Source organism: Larus michahellis, chromosome 5 (genome assembly GCF_964199755.1).
Source record: "Larus michahellis chromosome 5, bLarMic1.1, whole genome shotgun sequence".
NCBI classification, from domain to species: domain Eukaryota; kingdom Metazoa; phylum Chordata; class Aves; order Charadriiformes; family Laridae; genus Larus; species Larus michahellis.
In genome coordinates this window covers 10,992,439-11,006,254 of record NC_133900.1, presented here as the reverse complement: position 1 = coordinate 11,006,254, position 13,816 = coordinate 10,992,439, and the positions used below count along the sequence as shown (strand labels likewise).

At 48.0% G+C, this 13,816-nt stretch overlaps 1 protein-coding gene across 6 annotated transcripts in view; it reads right to left on the bottom strand.

Moving 5' to 3' along the window:
- Positions 1 to 13,816, bottom strand: part of SLC4A4 (solute carrier family 4 member 4) — a 185,104-nt gene that overhangs the window by 56,172 nt on the left and 115,116 nt on the right. For all 6 annotated transcript variants that reach the window (XM_074588736.1, XM_074588735.1, XM_074588733.1 and 3 more), the window contains one exon: positions 10,421 to 10,497. In XM_074588736.1, the coding sequence (XP_074444837.1) occupies positions 10,421 to 10,497 (77 nt within the window). The remainder of the gene's footprint in view (positions 1 to 10,420; positions 10,498 to 13,816) is intronic.

Sequence of the window (13,816 nt, the reverse complement as noted above, 5' to 3'; positions counted from 1 at the left end):
ATGAAGAAAGGCTGAGGGATTTGGGTCTCTTCAGTCTGGAAAAAAGACAGCTGAGGGGGGACCTTATCAACACTTATAAATACTTAAAGGGTGGGTGTCAGGAGGATGGGGCCAGGCTCTTTTCAGTGGGGCCTGGCCACAGGACAAGAGGGAATGGGCACAAACCTGAGCATAGCAAGTTCCACCTAAACATGAGGAGGAACTGCTCCACTGTGAGGGTGGCAGAGCCCTGGCACAGGCTGCCCAGAGAGGTGGTGGAGTCTCCCTCTCTGGAGACATTCCAAACCCACCTGGACACGTTCCTGTGCCACCTGCTCTGGGTGACCCTGCTCTGGCAGGGGCTTGGACTAGACGGCCTCCAGAGGTCCCTTCCAACCCTATGGTTCTACGATTCTATGAGGCACCAACCGGACACCTCAGCGCACGGAGCATCGCCATCAATGCCTTGGACCCAGGCTGCTCAAACCATCAGCGTCGCTTGGAATTAAATGCCGGTTGATGGGGAGAGCGGTCCTGATGAGCTGGGACGGGACACAGCCTTCTTACACCTATTTTACACAACGTAAAGCTTCTGTAGCTGTTTGAAAAATCAGCCCTAAGCGAGAGGAGGGCTGAGACCAAAGCAAACCTGTTAGTGAAGCGTGAGGCCATGGCTGGCGTGACCTTTTCTGCTGTGGGCAGAGCATCTGCCCCTATGGGTTGCCACCACCCTCCTCACCTGACAGCACCTGCAGGGAAGCCCCACAGCAAAAGGAAAAACAAAGAAAAATATTATTCAGGCCCAACGCCGATACACAGATACAGTAGGCAAGTAATAATCCCTGCCTCATCCTTCCATTAACACTATTAATAACACAAAATCAGAATGAAAGGGCCAGGCATCGACTTCACCTAAGGAAGCTATAAACAGACAGACAGCTCAAATTCCCCTTCCCGTTTAGCGGCATTTAGTTGCCATCCTCACTGGAATTAAGCGACCAAAGCAAACGGTACCAGCACGAGAAATTGGGAATGCTATCTGTCTGGCAAATATCAAAAATACAGTTTCCAGGCTTTTGGCTCTGGGAAAGCAAAGCTCCCAGGGCTATCCCATCCAGTGGGGAAAACGCTCCACCCCTCCTCTTCTTCTTTACGCCCTTCGTCACGTTACTAATCTCCCTCCTCTTCCCCAGGCCACACTTTTCCAAGCTGAAGACCCTTAGATTATATTTAGCGTCTCCAACAGTCTGTTGTTCCAACCTGCTCTTTTTCACTCTCCCACACACCATTTCCGAGTTTGCCACATTTAACAACCTCCAGAATCGCGCTACTAAGAAGAGCCAGCGCTTGATGTGGGGACAAGAAGCCCACGTGAAGGTCAGGGTGGGATTTGGCCGCAGGCTCCAGCTCCTGCTTAGCTCGGGGCGCAGCAAAACCCAAACTAAACGCAGCTCTTCCCCCGCTCGAAGTAAGGCAAAACCCGAGCATTCACATTAAAGGCGGCTCATGCAGATTACCATCGGGAGCCGGACTGCTTTGTGTAACTCAAGGAAGGCTCCACGGTCCCTGATCACAGGGAGAAGGGATCCAGCTCCCCAAATTCCCGTGACATCAAAGCCAAGCGCAGCGTGGGGGACCTGGATGGTGGCACCGGGCTGCCCCGGAGCACGATCGAAGGCTCAGGATAAAAAAAACCCTCCGTGGGGACGCGGGGCAAGAAGAGGCGAGGGCTGCATTATTTAACAGAGGCCATTTAAAAATTCCCCTCTGTCTTCTGCTTCCCTTGCGCAGGGGGATGTGCGCTCACCTCAGCACAGCATCGCTTTTCACCACGGGGTTCCCATGCTGGAGCACAGATACACAGAGCTTTTGTACTTCGGAAAGGTTAATTCCCCCAGGAATCTGAATCCGCCCCTGTCTCTCCCTTGTTCTGCATCTGTTCACCTATATGTTTAAGATTACCTGCCCATAAATTATCCCATGAATGCTGAGCTCAAGGGATACCTCCATCTCTCTGCGCTTCGTCTATGCACAGAACTCCACAACCCAGGAACGCTGTAGAGGCGCGGGGAGAAACGAGACCAGCTAAACCGCTCTCTGCATCGAGAAAAAAAAAGGCCAAAATAAATGAAATTCCAGTTTACCGAACTTCCTAGAAACTTTTCCTTTCCTTCAGAAGGGTGGCAGTGGCCTGTACTGGAAGACGGTCATTTTTCCCTGAGCGCCGTGGAGTGAAAGTAGGTCATCCAGGCTGACAGACCTAAAAATTAGGACTGGCTGCTTGTGACTGTGGAGATGAGACGTTGTCCAAACGGGAAAAGCGGCGACTCCCTCCCACCGTTCATCACCGGCCTGCACTCTGAAGAGTGGGATCCCACCAGCGCCCTCCCCGTCCACGGCTCCCCCAGCAAAGGCCGGAGGGTCCCTCTCAAGGCGGCCGGCTTCTTTTCAAACTTTGGAGCTGGCTTTGGCACAGATTCCCTGTTGATATGGAAACACCGGTTTGAATAAACACTGGGCGCCCCACAACAAATAAGGAGGGGTTTGTGCCTCTCTCCGACTGACCATTTTCATTCAGAGCCCATTTTTGTCCCATGCACAAGCCCTTCGAAAGCGGAGATAGTGCCAGGTCTGTAAACGCCCCTTACATCACCATATATTCATTTTCTAGATGCTGTTGCATCAGCTCAGTAATAACCGGTCCCTGATAAAACAGATTTTCTTTAAACGTCCCCTTTCTTTTACATCTGGACCATTAAAAACTCCTAGCGATTCAGCCACTGGGAGCTGCCAAGGACATTTTAACAGAGCATGGCCAAAGGATTTCTCACGGGAGGAGGGACCGAAGCAGGAACGGCAGCGGGAACTTCCCCAGCTTCCTTCGGTCCCCTCGCACCATGGCAACGAAGGGACTAGTAAAGGCTGTACTTGACTCTTCTCAATCACTTTCATTCACAGACAAAGCTAAAAAAGTGATTTGAAATATTTTCAAGTTATTCAGACTGCACGAATCAAGAGCCAACTTACAATCCCGGCTCTACCACCATAAATGACAAACCGTCCCCTGGGCATCGCCAAGAGGATTAAAACCTTGTCGTCCCCAAAAGGCTCCTCAGACTGAGAAGGGACGTGGCCGCAGGCACGGTTTGGTTCGAGATGTCTTGCATGGGACAGGCAGGGTGAAACTCCAAGCCGCGCTGCCAAAGGAGAGCTCAGCCCAACCACGGTGTAAGCCATACGAAGCATACGCAAGGTCACTAATATTTCCACAGATTAATCATGCGGGGACGCTTTTATAAACATTCTCCTGAAGCTACTTGTGACTCAGATCCTGCAACTACAGGCCAGCACGTGGCAGCACAGTTCGAAACCGGCTAGAAAGCTGAAAACCGCACAGAAAATCACAGAATCATAGAACGGTTTGGGTTGGAAGGGACCTTAGAGACCATCTAGTTCCAACCCAACATGCCCTATCTTGACGTGCGCTGAACACAAGAGAGAATGGAAAAGTCACACCAGAAAAACACCCCGGTGGCACGGGGCAAATGGCTGTTGTTATCTGCACCAGAAGAACGGATGGTGGAGAGCTGGGCAACCAGGAGCACAAAGCCAACCTTCCCGAGGTAGCATAACCCACACGTGGAATTTTTACTCGCGTAGCCACATCAGGTCGTGTGGAAAAACCCCAATCTCTTGTCGTACACAGCTCATAGCAGCAGAAGGATGACTTCTCGTCAGTACCGGTCACCCACGTAGGGGGTTCCAGGAGGTCCAGGCTGTGAGACCTGCACTGGCAATCCCTGTGACCTGCAGACGAGCCTTGAATGAAAAGAAAATCAGACAGGAGCATGGGATGCCACCAGCAACAAAGAGTGAAGGTTGGGGTGCCCTGCACAGACAAATTGCTGCCGTCGCCCAGCGCTCTCCTTCCACCCTCCGGGACAAAAGGCAAGTGGCAGGAGTTCAGACGAGAGCAATCCAAACTGGGAAGGGGCCGAGAGACACAAGTAGATCAGAAAAGCTTGTTTGCATTAAATACAGAGAAGATGTACAACTTGGCTAAGATGCACCTAAACTTGGCTAAGATGCACGTAAACCAGCAGAAGCGTTAGATCTTTTCCAACTCCATCTGGTTGGACGACCTACATGCACACACACGTGTACCTCCCCCTCGCCCTCTCCAGGTTTGCTGGAGAGCCCACCAGGAACACCTGCTTTTTCTGCCCCCATCTCTGCTGTGGACCAGAGCAGGGTCAACCACGGGGATGTCTTTTTTGACAGCTTGAGAAACCTTTGTTAGGTCTTTCAGTTTGGCGTTATTCAAGATGGTGTTAGAGGAAAAACTTGAGCAAACGGCTCAACCTTCAAGAGCTGGAGGAATTGTCCTGCCGTGAGAAGTCCTGGTCTTTCAAACACCACTCCAGTACCACTGATGTATCTGTCAACAGAGAGCTCAGAGCCCAGGAAGCCTCCACGCCGATTTATTAATTGGAAAACAGAAAAGAAAAATAAATTGTCCAAAAGCGCTGCTGCTGGTCTATCTAGATGCAAATGACCAGTCCCTTAACTGCAGCCAACACCTCATAAAATGAGACAAATGAAGGCAAATCACTTCTCTGCACCGCTACCTCAGCAGCGGTGTTCTGCCAACACAAACACAACGAAAGGGAACACACCTCCGCTCCCCTAATTATCCTTATAAACTGCCGAAACATCAAACAAGCCCAAAGCAAAATCATGATAAACCAGCAAAATTCGGTGGCCTTTAATGCAGCTATTTATCGGCAGAGCGGTTTGGGTCAGGGCCCTGGCGTCTTCTGCGAGACACTGGGGATGCCCAACCAGTCCCTTTTGCCATCCCAGTGTAAACCAGTACAATGAACGAAGCCGTCACGGCAGAGAGGAGCCAGCTTGTGCAAATTACCTGACTTGAATATCGATAAATAATCGGCTCCTAACCAGGCAGAGCTGTCTGGGTGCTCAGCGCTGCTGGCAGACGGGAGAGGGGCAGGAGGAATCAATCAAAAGCCTTTTCTTTAGCTCCGGGACAACCTTCCCACACAGGCTGGAGGGGGAAAGGGAAGATTTCCTTCGGAGCTCCCCTTCTTTATTCAGTTTATTGAGCGTGGCAGTGAAAAGGGGAACAAAGGCTCTCTTCCCCTCTTCACTTCTTCCCCACAAACCTTGGCCTCTTGTAGACATCAATAAACAGCCTGTTAGGGCTTTTTATCCCACGAGCTCAGCTGGGATTGTCCCTTTGGTGACCGTCAGCAGATCCCAATGCCCCAAAATAACGTGATAAGAGTAAATCAAGGCTGAGAGGTCTCTTGGAGGAAATACTTTTGCTCAACCAGCCATCCCAGCTCGCTGCTGCCTACGGATCCTCTCTACAGCCTGTTCTACACCGGCAAACCCTGTACCGACAGCAAAGCTTTGGTGTCCATAAACTGCGCTGCCATCGACTGTATCTGACTCTGCGCTATCAAAATAAACAACAAACCACTGCCTTAGTAACTTCCCTTTCCACAGACCACCAGGCGTGACGACCAGCCTCCCATCCGAGGCAGGGGGGCACCGTCTTTTGTCTGCTGCGGGCCCACGGGAGCCGAATCAATAGTATTGGTGCAACTTTTGTGATGAGTAATCCCGCAGTTAAAAGATTTTCCGCAAACTCCACATTTTGGTAATTGGCCCTTCCTCTTCTTTCAGCTTTACAATCATTTGCTTCCCATAAATTAAAGGGGGAAAAGAGTAACACGACATCTTTAATTTAGCAGACATCCCAACCTTACAAATAACCCAGGACTTTATTACTTTCAGATTTCCACATCTTTTTATGATTTCACCCCATCTTGTTCTGATGGCAAAATTATTTCATCCGGCCTCAAACATAAGGAAGAGAATTTCACCCTTCCTCTCTCAGGGATGGCTCTTTGCCCTGGAGTTTAGGAAACGGGCACCACTTTTTCGGCTGGTCCTTCGGAAAATGCCTGAGCGTCCTCTGTCCTTTCCCAACTCCAGCTTTTTCCAAGAGGGATTCTAAGTTCCTTTTCTTTGTGAAAGAGCTTAATGGTCACCCAGTAAGAAGATTAACTCTGAAAAGTGTATTAAGAAGGCAAAGAGTATGAGAAAAACAAAACAAAAGCAAGATCAAAGCAAATCCAAAGTAAGGATAAAACCAGCCCTTCCCTAAGGGTCGAGGACGCAGCCTCGCAATCCTTAATACAGGTAAAGCTCAGAGATATCTATGATTTTACTAACACCGTATCTCTTGTTATTACCGCTTGTTGTACTCATGTCAGCGTGCCTTGGGACGACCACAAACATTGTCCCTCATCCTCAGTGCTGTCTGTCTTCTAACTCATCTTTGCAATCTGTGAGAACGCCACCGAGCTGGACGGGGACATCTGACCAGGTCCTGCGTCCCTGTAGCGAAGCAAAGCCCAGCTCCTTGTTACACAGTCACGGGAAAGCTGAGGATTCTTGTCTTCCCTCGCTCCTCTTGATCCCTTACTGTCCCTCTGTCCAACTGTCCCACCTCCACCGCACGTTCCCCTTTGAACATCGGCGTCCTGTCTGATTTCTCCGCAGGGCAGGACAAAGAAGACCCTTGCAAACCTCAGGGAGGGCATCCTCTGGGAGGATTCTCCAACAGATCTCTAGGGAAAACCTAAGCACGTCCAGTGCTCTCTAGTACCCCCCACCGCCATGCCCTCGGTGAGACCTCAAGCAATTTTAGCACCTCTCCACCCTGCTGTGACAGAAGCACCCACCTCACCCAGGTGCTGCCGTGGCACAGGTGTCAATGCATAAATGCATCTGTCCTAGCTGAAGCCTCTCCAGAGTTTGTCTACGTTAGCAGGGCTTCTTCTGTAGATAGCGAGGCAATTGTCCAAGAGGCAACCAGCCCACCTGAAACCTGAACCCCCTCTGCAATTCCAGCTCCCCCCAGGGACTGAAAAATAAGCCCAGGAGACCGGACTCGACATCAGGCACCTCAAAGAAGTGCCTATGTTTGGAGGGATCAGTCTGGGCTTTCGCCTTTGTCGCTGAGGTCCCAGCTGCTTACTGCTCCTTAATTGGATTATCTAAATAAAACAACCACAGCCAGAGCCACCTGAAAGCAGGCTGGCCCAGGTGACCACGCTCAAGCACGGCTGCCAGTAACAGCTCCAAGAGGAGAGAGAAGTGGCCAAGCGTATTAGATAACACGCCAACACATGCCACTCTTCTGCACGGAGCCTTCCCCCTGCCAGAGTGTCCTCTTCTGACCTCTTCCAGGTTCCTTTTCCTGCCTCTAACCTCAAAGGCTATCCTTGGAAACCACCAGTTGTTGCATACATGGAGTTGAATGGAAAAATTCAGTGCTCACTGGTGGTGAGGCAACCCCTGTGTGCCAAGAGATCTGCTCCTGGTGTGGCTCCACAGAGAACGACCCCAAAAAACAAAGAATTACCAGCGTCGGACAATGGGAGACGCCAGTTTTCAACCTGCACCTTACAACACAAAGAGGGAAGGAGCAGGGAAGGTGCAGGTGATGCCCAGACCCACCTGCTTTTCCAAAAGTATATGAGGGAACTGTTGCTACGCAGAGACAGAGCATCTCCGGATGGAGAAAGTTAAATCTCATGGGGCTGGAGGCTGCTGGTTGGGTAAGAAGACTTTCCAAGGTAGGCTCAAAGTACTGGAAGGTACGGCTGCTTCGAAATGTCACAGCTGCTCCCAGCTAGATGAGCGCACAGGGCAAGGGCTGTCCTACGGCATCGTCCTGCGTCCCTCTCCACGTTGTCATGTGGGTGACAATGACAAAACCCACCCCACCAACCTAAAAAAGGGAGGGCTTGAGGTCATACTGCAACTACAAAGGACTGGCCACCAGCACTGCCTCCATGAAGAGAAAGAGATGGAGACAGCAACAATAAGAGTTGGAAGAGAGAGCATCCAGAACCTCTACGTTAATTTTACTGAGGTGTCTTTCTGCTCACTAAGAGCCTGCTGAAACACACATTAAAGGAGTACCCTGGCTATAATACCACTACATTGCTAACTGCACCATTCCAATTAGCGGTATACAATCATGGAATCACAGAATCGCCTGGGTTGGAAGGGACCTTGCAGCTCATCTAGTCCAACCATCAACCTAACACTGACAAAAACCATCACTAAACCCCATCTCTAAGCACCACGTCTGCCTGTCTTTTAAACACCTCTGGGGATGGTGCCTCAACCACTTCCCTGGGCAGCCTGTAAAGGTTGCAGGACTGAAAATTAAGGATGTAGCTAGGCAGGAAGTTTTTTGAAGGTATACAGAAGTTTGCTCAAAGCCTTTCTTCCTTTAACTCTCCTTTATCTTAGCAAAAATAGCGATCGATGAAAGAGCTTAGGTCCCAGTCCTGCTCCAAGGAACTGTTATAAACTGATTTCAACCTGTCGCAGCTCTTATTTGAGCTTATCACACACAAATAAATGAAAGCGGGAATAGCCTCTTTCTCCAGGAGACTCATACCTCGTTATATGGCCTCGTTAATTGTCAACCTTCCAGACGGGATACCAAAATAATGAAAGCCAGCCACGCTGCTGTCAAGGCAAGGAAATCTCTTCTCTTTCCAGCTCCTGTTGTCAAAACGTGACGGACTATTCCCTTGCCTCCGGTACGGTGCGCAAAGTTCTGCTCCAGAAAGTTGCCAGGCATGGCCACAATTTCACAAACTTCATCAAGACCGGAGTTTCAGTCAATCGGTAACGAAAACTGAGATGTAAGGTGATTTCTCAGGCCTGCTTTGAAAGGCGACCAGTACAAGGGTTCCATTGTGCAGGAGTTCATCAGCAGGACACGGGCTAATTAACTAAGCGGCTTTTTGGAACTAGTTAGTTTGCAAGTAACGGTTTTCACTACAAACAGACAAGCATTATCTACGTTATAAGGTAAAGACTCTGGAGTGCGCATCCAAACTGGATTTATCAACAGATTGCACTATTAGCAATACCAAAACATCTATTTTTATACACAATTCTACACAAAAAGTCTATTGTCTGTATGTGTCCGGAGACATTTCAGCAGGGGGGGTGGGGGGGACAATTCAGGCTGTTTGCACTACTGAGATCTATGGAGCCTGCTACAGCATTCAGACCTAGTTTTCTGCTAGTCTGTAAGACCCCAATTATAACGTGACTAAAAAAAAATGAAACATAGTCTTTCCAATGAACAAAAAGCTATTTTACAATCCTACTCTTTCCCCAGGTGTGGCTGCATATATTAAAGGAAAGAGATATTTGGCAAAACGAACCAATGTAGATATATGCTACAACTTTGAATGACATGGAGCTCAATGGAAAACACGTTGCCCCCTCTCCCCTTTCTGTGAAAGTACATTTATTTACATAAATACATATTTCTTTTTGAAATCTTTAATTACTCTGAACTCACTTTTCTATATTGATTATGTTGCTGTGCCCCTTTAAGGCAGAACCGCGCTCAGAGAAGATCGCGACCAGCCACCACTGGAAGGACTCGAGTCATTCTCAGCTGGCCAGCATTTACTGCGTTACCCAAATCGTTTTCCCAAGTAACTCTCATTTGCATTCAGAATAACTAGACTAGAGAAAGCTGAAAGACACAGGGGAAAAAAAAAAAAAAAAAAGATTCTCCGAAAGAAACAGTCACGCTTTGAGAATAACCCACTTTTGAACCAAGACAAAGGTTTTTTGAAATTTGCACAGAGACCTTATTCAGCCACCAGTTTTCTAAGAGTTGAAATAAACTCACTCTTACCCCTCAGACTCTTCAGCCCTCAGAAAGGACGAGAACACGCACAAAGGCAGCCCATACGATATACCGCAAACATTGCCCTAGTCTAAGAACTCGATTAAATTCTCAGAGACTTGGCACTGAAGGCCAATTTTAAGTTAATTACTCATCTCCATTTTGGAGCTGCTCTTCCACGGTTTCCTGTCTCCGCAGTTGCCGTTCAGAAGCGATGGAAAGGGTTGCTCCGGGTGAGGTAGCATCTTCTGCTCCACCAGCTGCTGTGGCAGGGACACCTTCCCCTGCATGCTCCTCATCTGCCCCATGGCCCTTGCGGACACACGCCCTGGAGTGCTGCAGGACCTTACTCCTCTGCAGGTCCTCGCTGTAACCCCTGAAGACCCTCTTCTCAGCAGGAAGAGGATCCAAACCACATCAAATCTGGATATTTTCCCTTCTTTCTCATGGGTAACAGCAAGATGTCATGTACGCGGTGTCACCTGCTTCAGGCCTCACCAGAGTTTAACCTGCTGTTTTCAAGAGCTGATGCTCCCAAAGTGGGGGATCAATCACGGGACTCGAAAATACTCTACTCACCTTGTTCACCCTCTTCTTCTCCTTCCGTTTTATGGTATTCCCCAACATGCAGCTCCTAACCGTACACATCACCAAGCGGAGTCTGAGGCTAAAGCTTACCTGATCTTTCTCGGGCTTGTCAGAGATGTCGTTCAGACTGGTGGAAGTCAGGTTTCTGTGAGTCATGGCTGGGCTGCCTGTAAGAACAATGTCGACACCAATTAAAGCGCCCGTTTCGCCCCCAGAAAAACACAGAGGCTCAGGCTACAGCAACACCCTTCCTTGCACAAGGGAGGTCGATGTGGGGAATTTAAGACCCTGACAGGCTGCTTTCTGTGACTTTACGTGGCACATGGGATAGGAAGATGCTAACGCCTCGTCATCTCTGACCCACAGCGTTCCCACGACTCCTAGGACAGCAAAAGAACCTAAAGACTTTCCATAATTCCTGCCTGCGGAAGAAAAAGCAAAGCAGCAAGAGGCTGCCGACCCTGATGCTGCTGGGTCGCGTTGGACCCAGTCACAAACCCATCCCTCAACAGGGCTGGGACCTTGGTGGTCACTCCGGCCTGCCAACCCCTTGCCTTAGCTCTCCAATGAAGATGGCATCTGCCCTGAGTTCCTCAGCATCCCAGATTTTGGCGGGCAGCTCACGCAGCGAGGGAGGCTGGCAGCTCCTGGTCCTTCAAAACAGCCAATAATGAAAAATTACCTTTCTTCAAGTAAGCTCATTAACTAAGCTCATGAACCTTAGGCATTTTATGGATTAAAACAACGTGTACACCACACTGATAGGCCAAAAGCCACCAATTCCTCACACCAGACAGCCCCAAGAGATGAAGAACACCCCTGAGAGATGAAGAACGCCCCCAGAGACAAAGAGCTGAAGCAGTTCACCTCCAGTTCTTCTTCAAAGACAACTGCTCGTCGGTAATCCTGACACGCTGGCAGCCAAACACCGCAAACCACCACAAATAGTCAGGAGCTGCTTGCTCCCTCATGGACTACTTATCCTACTCATTCTTGCGTTCTCGGAGACCAGCAGAACATATGGAAACAGTTCTACACAACTTGGAAAAAAGCCCCATGATTTCAGGGTTCAGCTCTACAATCCCAGCATCTGTAGTTAAAACTGAAGAAACCCAGAAACAGGCATCATTGTAGAAGAAGAAAAATAATTTAATTAAAAAAAAAAAAAAAAAAAAGACTTCTGGGGTGGACAGAGTATCATAAACCACAGCAGGCAGTATGCATTTTCTTCTGAAATTTCCCCATCCCTTCTCACCCACGCTCGCAGGAACCAGAAGCACAGCAACAGGAGCTGCTATCACAGAGTTTCTGTCCCTGAACGTTAACTGCAAAGACAGAGAATACTCAAAAAGAGACGGCACGCATGCATTTCCCAACTTAGCCTATGTTTTGAGACAATATTGATTAAATTTATGCTTCGATATGCATACCGAAATGACCGTCCAAGTTTTCAGTGTTCATCAGCTCCCAGTGCAAACAAGGTCTATAATAAATCAGCATACCCAGAAAAATAAAGAATGAAAAAAAATTTTAAAAAAAAAAAGAAAAAAAAAAAGAAAGAAAGAAAGAAAGAAAGAAAGAAAGAAAGAAAGAAAGAAAGAAAGAAAGAAAGAAAGAAAGAAAGAAAGAAAGAAAGAAAGAAAGAAAGAAAGAAAGAAAGAAAGAAAAAAAAAAAGAGTGAGAAGAAAAAGATCTGGACTCCCAGAGTTGGGTTTTCTTTCCAATATATTCCACAGATGTGGAGACAGACTTCAAGCATTCTTTATGATCCAGGTGGAATCACAATACACCTGCTGTGTGTTATTGCCACATTCCGGCACTTCAACACAGCAAAAGCCAAGCACAATTAGATAAATTAGATACTATAAAAGGGGGATCCCCAGCTTTTCCTCTTCCTGCTGTTATTGCGAGCCAGATGTAAGACCCCACTTGCCTCTACAAAGTTTTTACCAATATTTTTTACCAATAAGTTTACTCATAGAGTGAGAAATGCCACTTGGAAGCCTACCTATATTAGTAACCCTTCTCTTAATTAATTATTAGCAAGCCAGACTTAGAAACGTCTATAAATTTTGATGGAATGTTTGATATCAACCTGTAGGCAGGAAATAAACACATAAAGAAAAGAGGAAAAAAGTGATCAAAGCTGCTGACCGATGTTGAGTCTGCTACATGGCGTAGACATTGCCTTGTTCGTAACACCTTCTGTGATGCGACTATTTAATAAATACTTCTATTTGGTAAAAAGCAAAGCTGGACAAAAAAAAAAAAATCAAATAAACCCAGGTTATCCCGAAGCCTATTACTGAAACCCAGGGCTCCTTTTTCTTGCATGGTGCAATTAATTATCTTTTAAAGGTTGCACCGACAGTGCCAATTCTGGGAAATCTTTGACGAGTATATAACGCACCCATAAATTAAAATGAAAGATTAAAGCTCGCTGCGGAGGTATGCATGGCTGCTTTGCAAATCTGAGCCAACAATATCAAATAAGGAATCAGAGAAGCACTTTCTTTAAAAATGCGAAGCTTGTTCAGGCCGATAATTGGTGTCACGCAGCTCGACGAGTCAAAGCAAAGTTTCTATCAGTTTCTAACACCTGAGCGCTACCCTGTGAGGGAAATTAAACAAGAAAGTCTTGGGCAGAGATGAAGAGATCTGGAGAAGTTCCAAGACCCGCAGTGACGGGGACACTGGTGGGCCGCTCTCAGGACTGGGCATCCCACGCTGCCCAAAGCCACTCGTGGGTTTGGGAGAGCCGCTCTTCTGCTGCGCACGGCGAGATGGCACCGCGGAGATTGATCTCCTCTTGTTCAAGCCCTACCACGAGGGCCCTGAGTCCTGGCATGGCTAATGACTCCAGCCGACAGGGAAGAAAGTATGGCTTCCAAAAACCTTTGAGCAAGGGTAGAAAATACTAATGATTTTATTTTATAGAGTCATTCAATGGTGTTTCAATGCACTTTATTCAGAAGAGCTACGCTATGCAGCCGTAGAGAAAGGCATCTGCTGAAGGTATCCCTTAATTTTCTGCAGACTGCTTTGGTGGTTTTCCAAATTTCTAGGTCTATTTTTGTTTATTAGATGCCCAAGGCTCAATGATCCTTAGGAGATAACTCTCCTTCTTTCTGTATGTCATGGAAGTGGCTAATGACTTTATCGCCTCTTGCTAGCAGGCTCTTTCTCCCAGCATAGGCAACATAACCACATCAAACTCACAGCAGCTCTTCTCACGGCACCTCCTATTTAATCCTGACTTGGACAGACCCACGTGCCAAAACACGTGCCTGCCTTTTCCAGTTGAACCCCTTGATTTGGCAAATACCGCACCTCCCTACCAACATAACCTTGACTACAGAATGACTGTTCTGCCCTCAGGTTTGGTGTCTGTGCATCTCAGCTTTTGAAGGCGCCTTACAAGGTCCTCAAGTTCAGACCAGCCCCACTCAGTACTGATCCTGACGATCTCTAGACCAGCCTGGAAAC